The 17,949-nt window shown below is 42.9% G+C and overlaps 1 protein-coding gene across 1 annotated transcript; it reads right to left on the bottom strand.

Moving 5' to 3' along the window:
- Positions 1–7,183: 7,183 nt before the first annotated feature.
- On the bottom strand, positions 7,184–17,752 carry LOC311100361 (centrosomal protein of 55 kDa-like). The gene is made up of 9 exons (XM_084141258.1): positions 17,662–17,752; positions 16,903–17,102; positions 16,225–16,497; positions 10,396–10,440; positions 10,126–10,276; positions 9,601–9,923; positions 8,022–8,093; positions 7,763–7,894; positions 7,184–7,620 (listed from the first exon to the last, which is right to left on the bottom strand). The coding sequence occupies exons 2-9, from the start codon at positions 17,086–17,088 to the stop codon at positions 7,414–7,416; spliced, it is 1,389 nt and encodes a 462-aa protein (XP_083997384.1). The 5' UTR covers positions 17,089–17,102; positions 17,662–17,752; the 3' UTR covers positions 7,184–7,413.
- Between the last annotated feature and the right edge of the window lie 197 nt (positions 17,753–17,949).

Raw genomic sequence — 17,949 nt, 5'->3', positions numbered from 1 at the left:
TGCAAGCGTCAAAACGAAACTATCAAGGGAAATATTCCACCTTGGCAATAACAAATGGAAGAGTAGCTCAACCGAGCTACTCGCTCTCACAATGAAACAATCACTCACAAAGACAAGGGGAACAGAGGGAACACTTATACACATACTAATTAGGGGAATGAGCACCAGGTGTGTGTGATTGACAAGACAAGACATGACAAGTGGAGTGATGAGAATGGGATCGGCAGTAGCTAGTAAGCCGGTGATGACGAACGCTGAAACCTGCCCGAACAAGGAGGGGAGGCAGCCTCGGCGGAAGTCATGACACCCTTGGCGTTTTTCCTATTTTGTTGCATTACAACTTGTCATTTAAATTGATTTTTATTTGGATTTGGATTTCATGTAATGGTGAAGTGAAATGAAAAAACTTTGTTTCAAATAATTCTAAAAAATAAATAACGGAAAAGTGGTGCATGTATATTTATTCACCCCTTTTGGTATGAAGCCCCTAAATAATATCTGGTGCAACCAATTACCTTCAGAAGTCACATAATTAGTTAAATAAAGTCCACCTGTGTGCAATCTAAGTGTCACATGATCTGTCACATGATCTCAGTATCTATAAACCTGTTCTGAAAGGCCCCAGAGTCTGCAACACCACTAAGCAAGGGGCACCACCAAGCATGCGGCACCATGAAGACCAAGGAGCTCTCCAAACAGGTCAGGGACAAAGTTGTGGAGAAGTACAGATCAGGGTTGGGTTATAAAAAAATATCCCAAACTTTGAACATACCACAGAGCACCATTAAATCCATTATTAAAAAATTGAAAGAATATGGCACCACAACAAACCTTCCAAGAGAGGGCCGCCCACCAAAACTCACCGACCAGGCAAGGAGGGCATTCATCAGAGAGGCAACAAAGAGACCAAAGATAACCCTGAAGGAACTGCAAAGCTCCACAGCGGAGATTGGAGTACTGTCCATAGGACCACTTTAAGCCATACACTCCACAGAGCTGGGCTTTATGGAAGAGTGCCCAGAAAAAAGCCATTGCTTAAAGAAAAAAATAAGCAAACGTTTGGTGTTCGCCAAAAAGCATGTGGGAGACTCCCCAAACATATGGAAGAAGGTACTCTGGTCAGATGAGACTAAAATTGAGCTTTTTGGCCATCAAGGAAAACGCTATGTCTGGCGCAAACCCAACACCTCTCATCACCCCGAGAACACCATCCTCACAGTGAAGCATGGTGGTGGCAGCATCATGCTGTGGGGATGTTTTTCATCGTCAGGGACTGGAAACTGGTCAGAATTGAAGGAATGATGGATGGTGCTAAATACAGGAAAATTCTTGAGGGAAATCTGTTTCAGTCTTCCAGAGATTTGAGACTGGGACGGAGGTTCACCTTCCAGCAGGACAATGACCCTAAGCATACTGCTAAAGCAACACTCTTGTGGTTTAAGGGGAAACATTTAAATGTCTTGGAATGACCTAGTCAAAGCCCAGACCTCAATCCAATTGAGAATCTGTGGTATGACTTAAAGATTGCTGTACACCAGCGGAACCCATCCAACTTGAAGGAGCTGGAGCTGTTTTGCCTTGAAGAATGGGCAAAAATCCCAGTGGCTAGATGTGCCAAGCTTATAGAGATACCCCAAGAGACTTGCAGCTGTAATTGCTGCAAAAGGTGGCTCTACAAAGTATTGACAACCTGTTTTTTTTGGTCTTATTTCTTGTTTGTTTCACAATTTAAAAAATCTATTTTAATTCCAGGTTGTAAGGCAACAAAATAGGAAAAATGCCAAGGGGGGTGAATACTTTCGCAAGCCACTGTAGATGACCACTGGCTATATCCCTTCTGTCTTCAAGAGAGCGAGAGTTGCACCCCTTCTCAAAAAACCTACACTCGATCCCTCCGATGTCAACAACTACAGACCAGTATCCCTTCTTTCTTTTCTCTCCAAAACTCTTGAGTGTTCCGTCTTTAGCCAACTCTCTTGCTATCTCTCTCAGAATGACCTTCTTGATCCAAACCAGTCAGGTTTCAAGACTGGTCATTCAACTGAGACTGCTCTTCTCTGTGTCACGGAGGCTCTCCGCACTGCTAAAGCTAACTCTCTCTCCTCTGCTCTCATCCTTCTAGACCTATCTGCTGCCTTTGATACTGTGAACCATCAGATCCTCCTCTCCACCCTCTCCGAGTTGGGCATCTCCGGTGCGGCTCACTCTTGGATTGCGTCCTACCTCACAGGTCGCTCCTACCAGGTGGCGTGGCGAGAATCTGTCTCCGCACCACGTGCTCTCACCACTGGTGTCCCCCAGGGCTCAGTTCTAGGCCCTCTCCTATTCTCTCTATACACCAAGTCACTTGGCTCTGTCATATCCTCACATGGTCTCTCCTATCATTGCTACGCAGATGACACACAATTAATCTTCTCCTTTCCCCCTTCTGATAACCAGGTGGCGAATTGCATCTCTGCATGTCTGGCAGACATATCAGTGTGGATGACGGATCACCACCTCAAGCTGAACCTTGGCAAGACGGAGCTGCTCTTCCTCCCGGGGAAGGACTGCCCGTTCCATGATTTCGCCATCACGGTTGACAACTCTGTTGTGTCCTCCTCCCAGAGTGCAAAGAACCTTGGCGTGACCCTGGACAACACCCTGTCGTTCACCGCTAACATCAAAGCAGTGACCCGATCCTGTAGGTTCTTGCTCTACAACATTCGCAGAGTACAACCCTAGCTTACACAGGAAGCGGCACAGGTCCTAATCCAGGCACAGGTCATCTCCCGTCTGGATTACTGCAACTCGCTGTTGGCTGGGCTCCCTGCCTGTGCCATTAAACCCCTACAACTCATCCAGAACGCTGCAGCCTGTCTGGTGTTCAACCTTCCCAAGTTCTTTCACGTCACCCCGCTCCTCCACACACTCCACTGGCTTCCAGTTGAAGCCTGCATCTGCTACAAGACCATGGTGCTTGCCTACGGAGCTGTGAGGGGAACGGCACCTCCGTACCTTCAGGTTCTGATCAGTCCCTACACCCAAATGAGGGCATTGCGTTCATCCACCTCTGGCCTGTTGGCCCCCTTACCTCTGCGGAAGCACAGTTCCCGCTCAGCCCAGTCAAAACTGTTCGCTGCTCTGGCACCCCAATGGTGGAACAAGCTCCCTCATGACGCCAGGACAGTGGAGTCACTCACCACCTTCCAGAGACACTTGAAACCCCACCTCTTTAAGGAATACCTGGGTTAGGATAAAAGTAATCCTTCTACCCTCCCCCTACACCACCCCCCAAAAAATACAAAAAATGTTTTGGATATATTGTAAAGTGGTTGTCCCACTGGCTATCATAAGGTGAATGCACCAATTTGTAAGTCGCTCTGGATAAGAGCGTCTGCTAAATTACGTAAATGTAAATGTAAATGTATAAAAATGCATACAAAACATTGGGTGTACACGTCCATGTAATATAGCCTATGCAATATGATTATTAGGCCATAGCAGTGTGTTTGTCTGCAAGGCTGAAGAAAGACGTAGCTCCTCATTACATTAATTCTTAATCCTCATTTTCAAGCTGTTGGCTGCACTTCCCTTCTCAACACGCTAACACAATATGATTGATTAGTTTATCACATTTCCGTGACCTATACTAATTGGTGACCAGCCCGAATGGGCTTATAAAACATGATAACAAGTATGTGTGCACAAAACATACATTTTACATTACACAAATTAAATGCATGTAACAATTAAATGAATAATTAGCATTCACAATAAAGTACAATTTTCAACTTGTCACACTACACAAACAATACACTTCTCCTTCTACCCCAGGCTTTGAAAATAAATTGTGAAATGTCAAAAAGTCCCTTTCTGTAAAAGAACTCCAGCCTGTGTTCATCCTGTAGCCAGAACAATTCAGGTTGAGCACCAAAAATGTTACCAAACAGAACATGTCTCAAGTCATCATACAGAGGGAAATAAAACACAAAATGGGCAATAAAACACAAAATGGACTTCACTTTCTATTTCTCCAAGACAATCTTTCCTCTTCAGGGATTCTGTTGAATCTACCCGTCTCTAGTGCCAGAGGGAGGGTGCCGCATCTTAGCTGCACACAAACAGACCTTTTTCTAGATTCATATTTACAAATGGTTCAGGCCTGTATTTCTCTTTGATAAGAGTATACATTCTAAGTTTAGGTTTAAACCAAATATCAGCTGCCCATTTTTCCTTGTGGATCAGAAAAAGTTTGTCCTTGCTTTGGACCACATGGCAATTTGCTCCTGAATATATATATATACTGCAAATCAGTTTCACAAAAACTAGATAATTCTCTAGCCCACAGATAGTTATGAGTAAGGTTCTGGCATATTTATCAGTCTATTCCATAGACATACCATGTCACCCTTTTGCCTAACTACACACAGTTCCCAACCCATACCTCCGCAGATGGCCAGGTTTGGAGTCAGTTTGTGCACACCAAGAAAGCAGCAGATTGCTTTGGATCCCCATACCCCAGTAGCATAGTCCATCACCAGACACACAGGATTGATACAGCTGAGAATAAGCACAGTAACCACGGTCCTTACATAATTTAATTTTGTTTAACACTGACCCCAAGGCTCTACCTGTATAATCTGCTAGTGATCTAATGCCATCTTTAAAGGTCAGGTGTTCATCTGAGTTATTTATAGAGCCCAGTGTAGAATAATGTGGTTGTACCAAAACAAAAGTTGTGTGCACTTCTCTGCACGCCCTTCTTTCTGAAATGATCAACATTTAGTACACCATACATTAACAATATTCAACATATACTGGAGGTCATCTTCGGTCTCAGCAAGGAGAACTATGTCAACAAGATGCCCAGGAATATATCTGCAATTTCAATACTAAGTTTAGCATGTTTGATTTGTAGGGCTAAAACGAACATATAGTGCAAATAAAGTGGGTTTGGAGTACATCTCCCTGCTTTAAACTGTAAGGGGTTGGAAACAGACAGTACTGAGGTCACTGACCTGAACAAAGGCAACTGGAGCCAGATAAAGAGCTTTCATAGCATCAGAAAATATGACATGAATTGCCATTTAAATTGGTCTAAAAGCAAGGTCTCTATTCACCCAATCAAAGCATTCTGAAAATCAATAAAACAGGCAAAAGTTGGTTCACTCTTGAATTCTATCCCAGACCACTGTAGAGACAGTATAGATGTGGTCTATACACGCTCAGACTTTCCTAAAGCCATTCTGTTAATCTGGAAGCTGACCAGACAGTTCTAGGTAGTGGGAGAGCCTGTTATTTAAAATGCAGGAATACAGTTTACATACAGTGGTAATGTGACTAATCCCTCATTAGTTCAAATGAATTTTAGGGTAGTTTTTGGAGGATTTGGGGATAGGGTTGATTATGGATTGGTACCATACAGATGGAATAATGCCATTCTCAAAACAAGAAGGAAGAGTTCAAATAATATTTGGCACAACGTAGGTGATTACAAAACTTCATTAGACAAACCAATTCCTGTAGCTTTCTTTGGTTTAGCACGCTAAGCCACCTTTCTGACCTACTCTAGGTTAAGACTGGCATTCAGATACTGGTTAGGGGAGTATGACTGTCTGCATTTCCTCCTCCAACTCAAATCTAACATAAAAGGGCTGTTAACGCCTGAAAGTAAAAGTGCATAATCTCTTTGCCATTTCCCAAAAACAATATCAGTTTGATGGTGAAACTCTCCATTTTCCAATGCAATTTCCATATTAAATGTATCTCCCTGGAAAACCGCTGTGGGTTGTTGGTCTGTAGCTGTAAATAAACTTAATTCTACATTTCAAAAAAGGAAAAATACTAAAGTGGGATTTGAACCCTTGCCACAATCTGCAACAATTATGAGCTATGCGCTCTACATTGTGAGCTATATGAGCAGTCAGTCAAATGCATGTGATCTATACCGAACAAAAATATAAAAACAACATGTAAAGTGTTGGTCCCATGTTTCATGAGCTGAAATAAGAGATCCCAGAAATGTTCCATACGCACAAAAAGCTTATTTCTCTCAAATGTTGTGCACAAATTTGTTTACATCCCTGTTTGTGAGAATTTCTCCTTTGCCAAGATAATCCATCCACCCTACAGGTGTGGCATATCAACAACTGATTAAACAGCATGATCATTACACAGGTGAACCTTGTGCTGGGGACAATAAAAGGCCACTAAAATGTGCAGTTTTGTCACAACACAATGCCACAGATGTCTCAAGTTGAGGGAGTGTGCAATTGGCATGCTGACTGCAGAAATGTCCACCAGAACTGTTGCCAGAGAATTGAATGTTAATTTCTCTACCATAAGCCACCAACTTCGTTTTAGAGAATTTGGCAGTACGTCCAACCGGCCTCACAACCGCAGACCACGCCAGCCCAGGACATCCGCATCCGGCTTCTTTACCTGCGGGATCATCTGAGACAAGCCACCCGGACAGCCGATGAAACTGAGGAGTATTTATGTCTGTAATAAAGCACTTTTGTAGGGGAAAAACTCTGATTGGCTGGGCCTGGCTCCCCAGTGGGTGGGCCTCTGGCTGCGCCCCTGCCCAGTCGTGAATTACATATATTAGGGCCTAATGAATTTATTTCAATTGACTGATTTCCTTATATGAACTGTAACCCAGTAAAATCGTTGAAATTGTTGCATGTTGCTTTTATATTTTTGTTCAGTATAGTTGTATATCAGAACGTGCCGTTGGACTTCTGTTAAGTATGCTTTCATGAACAAGTGTTGGATCACGTCGACGATATTAATTGGCTGATACGGAATTTGAACCGGATATAATCACGGCCAGGTGTGAAGGTTAGCACAGGGCTAAGTTTGCCAGGTTATCTGATGGCAACAGCTAACATAACGTTTGACCACATGTACGTTGACGATTGTTATTCGCTGAGGCTGATTTTTAGACGGAGCAAAAGTTTAAACTTAAACTTTTCTAATGTTCGCAAGTATGGCCCCACAGAAACTATGTGGTGAATACTTGTTTCATGTTGTTCTAAATCAGCTTTAGATAGCCTAATCTGTTCAAAACATAAACTTAAAAAAATAAGACAATATACACACTCACCCTTGCAGATAGACAAAGGAAAAGGACTTACAAAGCCATAAATAATTGTTTTACATAAGTTCTATATCAAAACAATCCACCACTTTTTCCCAAAACAATTTTAGAAAAAAGTTTATTCTTGTCAAAAATAGTCACTGATTTATTTTGAAACAAAAGACTGGTAAACAAATCTTCAGGATCTTACAGTAGATCACTGACATTTCACTTTAAAAACAACACGGCACGAAATAAACATTTTGTAATGTAAAAAATGATATCTTAAAAGACAAAAGCAAGACAGAGACTGGACAGATGTACTCCCTTTTTAATTCCCTATAGGCTGTTCAAGCGAAACAGTAGTCAAGGTGGGCCAGCAGTTCTCTGTGCTGACTGGTGGCGTATGGAGCTCTGCACTTTGGACACTCCAGAAAACTCTCGTCCAGGAGGTTTTTGGAGGGTGAGGTGGCAATTGGATCCTCAATGGAGAGCCTCTCAAACTCAGGCTTGTTGGAAGAACTTGGCTCAGAAAAACGAGACTCTCTCTGCAGTTTCTGAAATTGAAAATAATAAATACAAATCTATCAATTGGTCTACAGTCGCTTATCTGAAGATAGCAAATGTTTTCATGATGGCTCATTTGAAAAGCAGAAATGTGAAGAATTGAAGTGTAAAGCAACATGTCACAACACTTACTTGATTGCTAGATTCCAGTCTTGTGATTTGGTCCCGAGCCCTGCGCAGCTCTTTCAGGACCTTGTGCAGCTGATGCTGTAAACTCTGTCGATCAAGCTTCTCGTTTTCAAAGTCTTTGGCAGACAGCTGGATCTGGGAGGAATAGACAAAAACAAAATCAAGAGAGCACTGCAGATCTTGGACGTTGCATTGCATAAGAGATGTTATATAACTAGGTAGTTCACAATCTAGAGTCAGGAACGGTTTACGTTGCCAATACCTGCTGCTCCAGTATAGGAACTCTCCTCTGCTCCTCCTTTTGGTTTAACAGAGATTTCTGGAGTAGATTCACCTGAAGAGAAAAGTATTTTAGTCTTAAAAATAAAATAAAGAGATTGGAACAGTGGGAAAGTGTACAAGGGGGCGAAGGTAGAAGGGCACAGATGGGAAAGTGGCCGAGAGAAAGGGATCAAACTCTTCTCCAGGGGGTATACACGATATATACAAAAATATGTGGACACCCCTTCAAATGAGTGGATTCGGCTATTTCAGCCACACCCGTTGCTGACAGGTGTATAAAATCGAGCACACAGCCATGCAATTTCCATAGACAAACATTGGCAGTAGAATGGCCGTACTGAAGAGCTCAGTGACTTTCAACGTGGCACCGTCAAAGGATGCCACCTTTCTAACAAGTCAGTTCATCAAATTTCTGCCCTGTTAGAGCTGCCCCAGTCAACTGTTAGTGCTGTTATTGTGAAGTGGAAACGTCTAGGAGCAACAACGGTTCAGCCGCAAAGTGGTAGGCCACACAAGCTCACAGAACGGGACCGCCGAGTGCTAAAGTGCATAAAAATAGTCTGTCCTCGGTTGCAACTCTCACTATCTAGTTCCAAACCGCCTCTGGAAGCAACGTAAGCACAATAACTGTTAGTCGGGAGCGTCCTGAAATAGGTTTCCATGAACAAGCAGCCGCACACAAGGCTAAGATCACCATGCGCAATGCCAACTGGAGTGGTGTAAAGCTCGCCGCCATTGGACTCTGGAGCAGTGGAAACGCGTTCTCTGGAGTGATGAATCACGCTTCACCATCTGGCAGTCCGACGGACGAATCTGTGATTGGCGGATGCCAGGAGATCACTAACTGCCCCAATGCATAGAGTAACTGTAAAGTTTGGTGGAGGAGGAATAATGGCCTGGGGCTTTTTTTTCATGGTTTGGGCTAGGCCTCTTAGTTCCAGTGAAGGGAAATCTTAACGCAACAGCATACATTGACATTCTAGACGATTCTGTGATTCCAACTTTGTGGCAACCGTTTGGGAAAGGCCCTTTCCTGTTTTAGCATCACTATGCCCCGTGCACAAAATAAGGTCCATAAAGAAATGGTTGGTCGAGATAGGTGTGGAAGAACTTGACTGGCCTGCACAGAGCCCTGACCTCAACCCCATCGAACACCTTTGGGATGAAATGGAATGCCCAACATCAGTGCCCGACCTCACGAATGCGCTTGTGGCTGAATGGAAGCAAGTCCCCGCAACAATGTTCCAACAGCTAGTGGAAAGCATTCCCAGAAGAGTGGAGGCTGTCATAGCAGCAAAGGGGGGACCAACTCCATATTAATGGCCATGATTTTGGAATGAGATGTTCAAAGAGCAGGTGTCCACATACTTTCGGTCATGTTGTGAATGTCAATAAATCCCCAACTATATTGAACTGCTCAATTAAACTCCAACCTCTCCCCGGCAACATTTCCACAGGCCGTGGTTGCAAAAGAGAATGCTTTATAATCAACTCACCTGGTCAAACAAAACTGCATAATAAAGACACCAAGTCCACATCTCCCTGGCGTATAACAATACCTGCAGCAGCAGCTCGGCAGACCTCTTCCTCTCGGACGCCAGGCTGGCGTCCATGCTGTCCAGCTCGGACCTCATCCTGTCGGCGCGGTCAGCCGAGCACTTCCTCTCCTCGCCGACTCTGTGTCTGCTGCTAAGGTGCTCGGCCTGGAGCTGCTGCCTGGCCTCGACCAACTCCCTGCAGCGCTCCTCGTACCGCCTCTGGAGCTCGCCCAGCTCCCCCTGGGCCTGCGCTGCCGTGTCCTTCTGGGCCTCCACGTCCCGCTTGGCCTGCAACAGCAGCTTGTCGTAGTACTCCTGCAGCTGGGACGAAGACTTCTCTGGTGCTGGGGAAAAGGAAGTAGGGTTCGAATATTATAATAATTATTAAGGATAATTATTTTAACCACATGGGAAAAAATGTCTAGTCTGAAATCAGCCTTTATAATGTATTTTGGGATCTGCCGATTTAACGGTGGATTTACTCTTGAAAGCAAACGCGTGCCAAATCCCACACTGCGCTGAAGGCTCAGAGGACTCTTTTTTTACCGTCTGAATTGCCTTCTTTGTGTTGTTGTTGGAGTGCTTGGTTGGCTTGATTTAGTTGCTGCTCGAACTCAAGGGTTCTGGCCAGGACTGCCTTGACATAGGCCTCTCGCTGCTGATCATAAACCAGCCACTGTTGGTTCTTCTCCAAAGCCTTTCGTAACCGAGGAAAAACACATACTTGGGGGGTTAGGGTTAGATTATAAAATGTTCCTTTGCACTCAAAGAAAGACACCGATGGCATTTTTAATCTCGACAAGTTGTTCAACTCACATCTCTCAAGTGATCCTGAACTACTGCAACCTCACCGGTGGGGACCTGGCCATTATCAAATCGTAAAGAAACACAGGTATTAGCCTATATCAAAACGATTACATAGGTGTAAACAAGATACAATATTTTTCTACATGAAAACATGGTATGTTCTATGTGAGTCTGTGGGAGACTATTATTGGTTGCTAAGAGACCCTTATAATCAAATCATAAAAAGGGAAGAAAGCTTAACCCAAAGCATCTTTTAGTTACAGTATGTACTGCATCCAATAATCTAATGCCTTGGGTGTCCTTTAACCAGTCAGTGACCCAGCCACTTCTTAGCAGCGGCAGTAGTAAGACTGGCTGGGATATTCACTTACCTCCGACAGTGAAGCATTGAAATAAATAAATTATATATATATACAGTGGGGGAAAAAAGTATTTAGTCAGCCACCAATTGTGCAAGTTCTCCCACTTAAAAAGATGAGAGAGGCCTGTAATTTTCATCATAGGTACAAGTCAACTATGACAGACAAAATGAGATTTTTTTTCTCCAGAAAATCACATTGTAGGATTTTTAATGAATTTATTTGCAAATTATGGTGGAAAATAAGTATTTGGTCAATAACAAAAGTTTCTCAATACTTTGTTATATACCCTTTGTTGGCAATGACACAGGTCAAACGTTTTCTGTAAGTCTTCACAAGGTTTTCACACACTGTTGCTGGTATTTTGGCCCTTTCCTCCATGCAGATCTCCTCTAGAGCAGTGATGTTTTGGGGCTGTCGCTGGGCAACATGGACTTTCAACTCCCTCCAAAGATTTTCTATGGGGTTGAGATCTGGAGACTGGCTAGGCCACTCCAGGACCTTGAAATGCTTCTTACGAAGCCACTCCTTCGTTGCCCGGGCGGTGTGTTTGGGATCATTGTCATGCTGAAAGACCCAGCCACGTTTCATCTTCAATGCCCTTGCTGATGGAAGGAGGTTTTCACTCAAAATCTCACGATACATGGCCCCATTCATTCTTTCCTTTACACGGATCAGTCGTCCTGGTCCCTTTGCAGAAAAACAGCCCCAAAGCATGATGTTTCCACCCCCATGCTTCACAGTAGGTATGGTGTTCTTTGGATGCAACTCAGCATTCTTTGTCCTCCAAACACGACGAGTTGAGTTTTTACCAAAAAGTTATATTTTGGTTTCATCTGACCATATGACATTCTCCCAATCCTCTTCTGGATCATCCAAATGCACTCTAGCAAACTTCAGACGGGCCTGGACATGTACTGGCTTAAGCAGGGGGACACGTCTGGCACTGCAGGATTTGAGTCCCTGGCGGCGTAGTGTGTTACTGATGGTAGGCTTTGTTACTTTGGTCCCAGCTCTCTGCAGGTCATTCACTAGGTCCCCCCGTGTGGTTCTGGGATTTTTGCTCACCGTTCTTGTGATCATTTTGACCCCACGGGGTGAGATCTTGCGTGGAGCCCCAGATCGAGGGAGATTATCAGTGGTCTTGTATGTCTTCCATTTCCTAATAATTGCTCCCACAGTTGATTTCTTCAAACCAAGCTGCTTACCTATTGCAGATTCAGTCTTCCCAGCCTGGTGCAGGTCTACAATTTTGTTTCTGGTGTCCTTTGACAGCTCTTTGGTCTTGGCCATAGTGGAGTTTGGAGTGTGACTGTTTGAGGTTGTGGACAGGTGTCTTTTATACTGATAACAAGTTCAAACAGGTGCCATTAATACAGGTAACGAGTGGAGGACAGAGGAGCCTCTTAAAGAAGAAGTTTCAGGTCTGTGAGAGCCAGACATCTTGCTTGTTTGTAGGTGACCAAATACTTATATTCCACCATAATTTGCAAATAAATTCATTAAAAATCCTACAATGTGATTTTCAGAAGAAAAAAAAATCTCAATTTCTGTCATAGTTGACGTGTACATATGATGAAAATTACAGGCCTCTCATATTTTTAAGTGGGAGAACTTGCACAATTGGTGGCTGACTAAATACTTTTTTTCCCCACTGTGTGTGTGTGTGTATATATATATATATATATATATATATATATATGCCACTATACTCCAGCATTTTGGATTTTAGATGTTTAAATGTTTCATACGAGGCGACAGTACATAGTCGTCTTTTATTTTAGGGTATTTCATACATATCCGTTTCACCTTTTAAAAATGAAACCACTTTATGCATTTAGTCCCCCAATTTGAAGTCATAGGTATTTGGACAAATTCACTTAAAGCAGGGGTGTCAAATTCATTCCATCGAGGGCCTAGTGTCTGCAGGTTTTTGGTTTTTCCTTTCAATTAAGACAGACAACCAGGTGAGAGGAGATCCTGACTAATTAGTGACACTATTTAATTAATCAAGTACAAGGGAAGAGCGAAAACCCGCAGACACTTGGCCCTCCATGGAATAATTTTGACACGTGACTTACAGGGTTTTTTCAGCATCAAAATGGGGCTTAGGTGGTGGGCGTGGCCATGGGCATGGCTAATGGTGCAGTCAACGACCCAACATTTTAGAGGCCCTCCTGTTGGCCACAGTGACAAAATGTAGCTGTTTTAAAGCTAATTTCCTGCAATTCTACCCATTTTGCCAAGAGGATGAGATTTTTTTGTTGCAGTTTTAAAGCTAATTTCCTGCCATTCTACACATTTTGCAATGGCTTATGCTATCTGAGTGACTCAAACATTATAACAACCCCATGGATTTTGTTATAATGTTTGAGTCACTCAGATAGCATAAGCCATTGCAAAATGTGTAGAATGGCAGGAAATTAGCTTTAAACCTGACAAAAATATTCCTGAGAATTTATGGAATTTTGTATTCTCCCCGACTGTCTAGCTTTTATTTTGGTGATTGTTAGTTCTCAAAGATGATCTTATTTTAAAATATATGGGTCCATTATCTTTTCTACATACTATGGTTTTAGTCATTTAAGTTTACACTGAAAATGTTTTTCCATCCAAAAAGTATTTAAAACAAATACTGTTTAGACATAGGTGGCCCGAAAAACACTTAGGGGGCCCGCCGAATACTTTTCTATGCAGAAAGAAACCTACACTTAAAGTGTATTAAAGTAGTCAAAAGTTTAGTATTTGGTCCTATATTCCTAGCACGCAATGACTACATCAAGCTTGTCACTCTACAAACTTGTTGGATGCATTTGCAGTTTGATTTGCATTATGTTTTGCCCAATAGGAACTGAAATGGTGAATGATGACTGGAGTCATTTTCTTTGTGAGTAGATGTTTCCGAACACTTAGAAAAATCATGAATGAATCATGAATAATGATGAGTGAGAAGGTTACAGAGACTATAACAAAACATGCTAACATCTCACCATTACCAATAACAGGGGAGGTTAGCATTTCTGGGGGGGTATGATATTTATGCCTCCAACTTTCTCACTCATTATTCACGATTATCCATAATCATGGTAGCATCCGCATAAATGTATAAGTGTTCAAAAACATAAATAGAAGGGACTCCAAAATTACACAATACATTATTCACTATTCAGTTCCTATTGGGCAAAATATAATCCGCACACAACAAAAACAAAATGAAAATGCATCCAACAAGTTTGTAGAGTCACAAGCATGATGTAGTCGTTGAGTGCAAGGAATATGGGACCAAATACTAAACATTTGACTACTTTAATACACTATAAGTGAATTTGTCCAAATACTTATGGCTTCTTCAAATGGAGGGACTAGACACATAAAGTGCCTCCATTTCTAAACGATAAAACAGATATGTATGAAACTACTCTCAACTAAAAAGGTGATATTCTGTACTGTGGCATTATATGAAGCATTCTATATAAAATCAAAAATGCTGGAGTATAGAGCCAAATTTAAAATTGTAGCTTAACTGTCCAAATACATACGGAGGTGAGTGTACCCACCCCTGGAGATAACATGCACAGTTTGAGCTACTCCAGGAAGTGATATTGCAGGCTAGCGCAGTGCTGCCCCCGCTCATCGAGTATATCAAGTTGAAGGCCGACCGGGGTACTGCAGGCTGACATTAGAAAGTAAATTATCCTTACAACTTCTGTGTGCGATTTTTCAATAATCGGTTCAAGGACATACATCTAGTGTATTAGAAGCAATTATTAGTACCATGATTCTCTTCGAAACATTTTTTTATTTACAGATGATTGACCACGAAGATCGCCATTTTTCCATTCCCTATAATGGGAGATCCTGTCTTCTAACAATGCCTGCAGTACCACAGTCGACCTTGAACTTCCGCGGCTTCAAGGAGAGGGGAGCAGTCGTTCTCCCCTGGCTCAGGCCCTTAACTCCACCTCGAGAGAAGTCATGGGTTCATAAGCTCGTGAACTTCTTCCAGATGGTTATCCCGTCCTGTAATACCAAGACTGACTGAGCATATGGGGGGAATTATGTACAGTATGGTAATGCCCTCGGTGAGGAGGCCCTGTCATGACCTCATGGTTATTCGAAAGTTGGAGACAGAGATATAAAACGAGCTCTCTCTATGAATAAGACTACTGGTTTTCCTCATATCACAGAGCCACCTGATCTGAGAGTAAACAAGTATTACGTCAGAGGACATGACATTCAGAAAGCAACTGCTGCCATCTAGAGTGTAAAAATAAAATTTCTCTTTGAGTTTTGGAATGCCCCATAACCACAACATTCATACAGGAAACTGTAACATTTGAATATGGAGGACCAACAGTGTCTTCTTGTCACACATACACTGCATGGCCAAAAGTATGTGGACACCTGCTCGTCTTTCATCTCATTCCAAAATCATGGCCATTAATATGGAGTTGGTCCCCCCATTGCTGCTATAACAGCCTCCACTCTTCTGGGGAGGCTTTCCACTAGATATTGGAACATTGCTGCGGAGACTTGCTTCCATTCAGCCACAAGAGCATTAGTGAGGTCGAGCACTGATGTTGGGCAATTAGGCCTGGCTTGCAGTCGGTGTTCCAATTCATCCCAATGGTGTTCGATGGGGTTGAGGTCAGGGCTCTGTGCAGGCAAATCAAGTTCTTCCACACCGATCTTGACAAACCATTTCTTTACAGTTGGCACTATGCATTGGGGCAGGTAGCGTTCTCCTGGCATCCGCCAAACCCATATTTGTCCGTCGGACTGCCAGATGGTGAAGCGCGATTCATCACTCCAGAGAACGCATTCCCACTGCTCCAGAGTCCAATGGCTGTGAGCTTTACACCACTCCAGCCGACGCTTGGCATTGTGCATGATGATCTTAGGCTTGTGTGCGGCTGCTTGGCCATGGAAACCCATTTCATGAAGCTCCCGATGAACAGTTCTTGTGCTGACGTTGCTTCCAGAGGCAGTTTGGAACTCGGTAGTGAGTTTTGCAACCGAGGACAGACTATATTTACGCGCTACAGCACTCGGCGGTCCCGTTCTGTGAGCTTGTGTGGCCTACCACAACGCAGCTGAGCCGTTGTTGCTCCTAGACATTTCCATTTCACAATAACAGCACTTACAGTTGACCGGGGCAGCTCTAGCAGGGCAGAAATTTGACGAACTGACTTATTGGAAAGGTGGCATCCTATGACAGTGCCACGTTGAAGGTCAATGAGCTCTTCAGTAAGGCCATTCTACTGCCAATGTTTGATCTACGGAGATTGCATGGCTGTGTGCTTGATTTTATACACCTGTCAGCAATGGGTGTGGCTAAAATAGCCGAATCCACTAATTTGAAGAGGTGTCCACATACCTTTGTATATATAGTGTACATTCTCACCATAACTGAGCCTAGGTTAACAAAATGGATCAAAGTCTAGGCCCCCTCAGCAGCCTGAAGATTCCTCTCACCGACCTGTACATCAGGACCCTGTTTCTCCAGTGCCTGACACCTTGCAGACACTGCCACCAATTTGTTCTTCAGATTCCCTGTCTCCTCCGAGAGGGAGTGGAACAGTTTCTCTCTGTGCTCGGCCGCTCTCCTCCCCTGGTCCAGCTGAGCCTGGAGCGAGGCCACCACCTCTCCCCCACTGGAACGCAGATGTTGTCTCAGAGTCTCCAGCTCCTTGTCCTTGGCCAACAGCTGCTGAGTGTTCCTCTCCCGCAACGTCTCCAGAGACAGAATCCTCTGCAATCAATTGCAACATTTTAATGAATTGAATGAAATTTGGTAGTGCACAAAAATGTTTAAAATGAGCATATCACAACTCAGTCAAGGCAGAATTTCAAAAGCAACGGTTTACAAAAGGACACACCCATGATGCTCAGAATGCTAAACCCAGACTTCTACAAAGTCATATGGTGAAAGTGAATGATGGTCACAACAAGTTTATGAATATATTGAGTGAAAAGGTTGTTTTGGTTTCAAATATTTCCTGTTTATGGATGTAGGCTACGTCATCACTACTGTATCAACCACATTACATTTGGACTCTATAACGTTATAATAATCATTGGGCTGGCAATACTGCTTAGCCTAAACGTCTCAAAATAGTATTTCTGCACAAGCTACTATGCCTTGTCATGTTGCTACCTCTAGCAGTTTGCTTTTGTCAGAGTCTGGTGGCCTCGCAGTCCGTTTTGATATTTCATCCATCTTCAGCTTCAGATGAGCATTTTCCTTCCTGAGTCTGTCCATTTCCACTTCTGCCTGTTTTGAGCCACTGGATTTAAAGCCTAACTTGTTGACAATGGTCTCCTTGGTGCCTTTTGATGCCATGTTTGGAGTGTTACCTAGAAAAACGATTTTGAAGTTTGATGTCAATACTATATCGTTAACAATTAAATCACTCATCTCATTCAATGGCACATCTACATATATCTAGTTAGGTAGTCAATATAACAGGCAATACTAAAGTCTGTTTATTTCATTAGGCCTAAATGCAATTACATTTGCCCCTGCACAGTGAGGCCTAGTTATTGAAATTGGCATTCCAGACAAAACATTACACTCAAGCAAAACACCAACAGAATAACATTGTTAACCGAAAAAAAGTTTCATAGCTAACTTCACAACTGAATGTGATAGCTAGCTGGCTGGCTAACAATTTGCTAGAATTCGCAGGCTATATATTGTTCTTGAGTTGGTGGCTAATGCTAACTAGTGACGTTACGTGCCTGTCAAAAGTATCTGGTCTGGCTAGCTCAAAAATATCTGGTCTGGCTAACAACACAGCTAGCTAGCAATCCGTCCTTTGCTAAATAAGCGTTTGATCGTTCAACCCAAACTGTTTTCTAGTGTTAAGAAAACATGTATGTATGCATCTTTAAATATCTATAAAATATAACTCACAACGTAGACCTCTATTTCTAAAATAACAATCTAGGACGCTTGACTTCTGAGAATGAAACAGCCACTTTCTAGCTTCCAAATTGAAAAGTTTGAATGCAGCGCGTCTGGGCGTCACTTCCGGGTGTCAGATCATGACGCTGACACTCCTTTTTTTTTATCAACCACCACTAGATAGAGACAGAGTGCTTTTATTGATCAGTCCAATAATAATAGAGCACCAATAAGCTTGTCATTGAACAGAAATGAACGGACAAATATGAACTGGAAAAATACGATTAGCTCAGTCTA

The sequence above is a fragment of the Coregonus lavaretus genome (genome assembly GCF_964263955.1).
Source record: "Coregonus lavaretus genome assembly, chromosome: 25".
Classification (NCBI taxonomy): Eukaryota; Metazoa; Chordata; class Actinopteri; order Salmoniformes; family Salmonidae; genus Coregonus; species Coregonus lavaretus.
The sequence above is the reverse complement of the archived record's forward strand: the minus strand, read 5'-3'. Positions and strand labels throughout refer to the sequence as shown.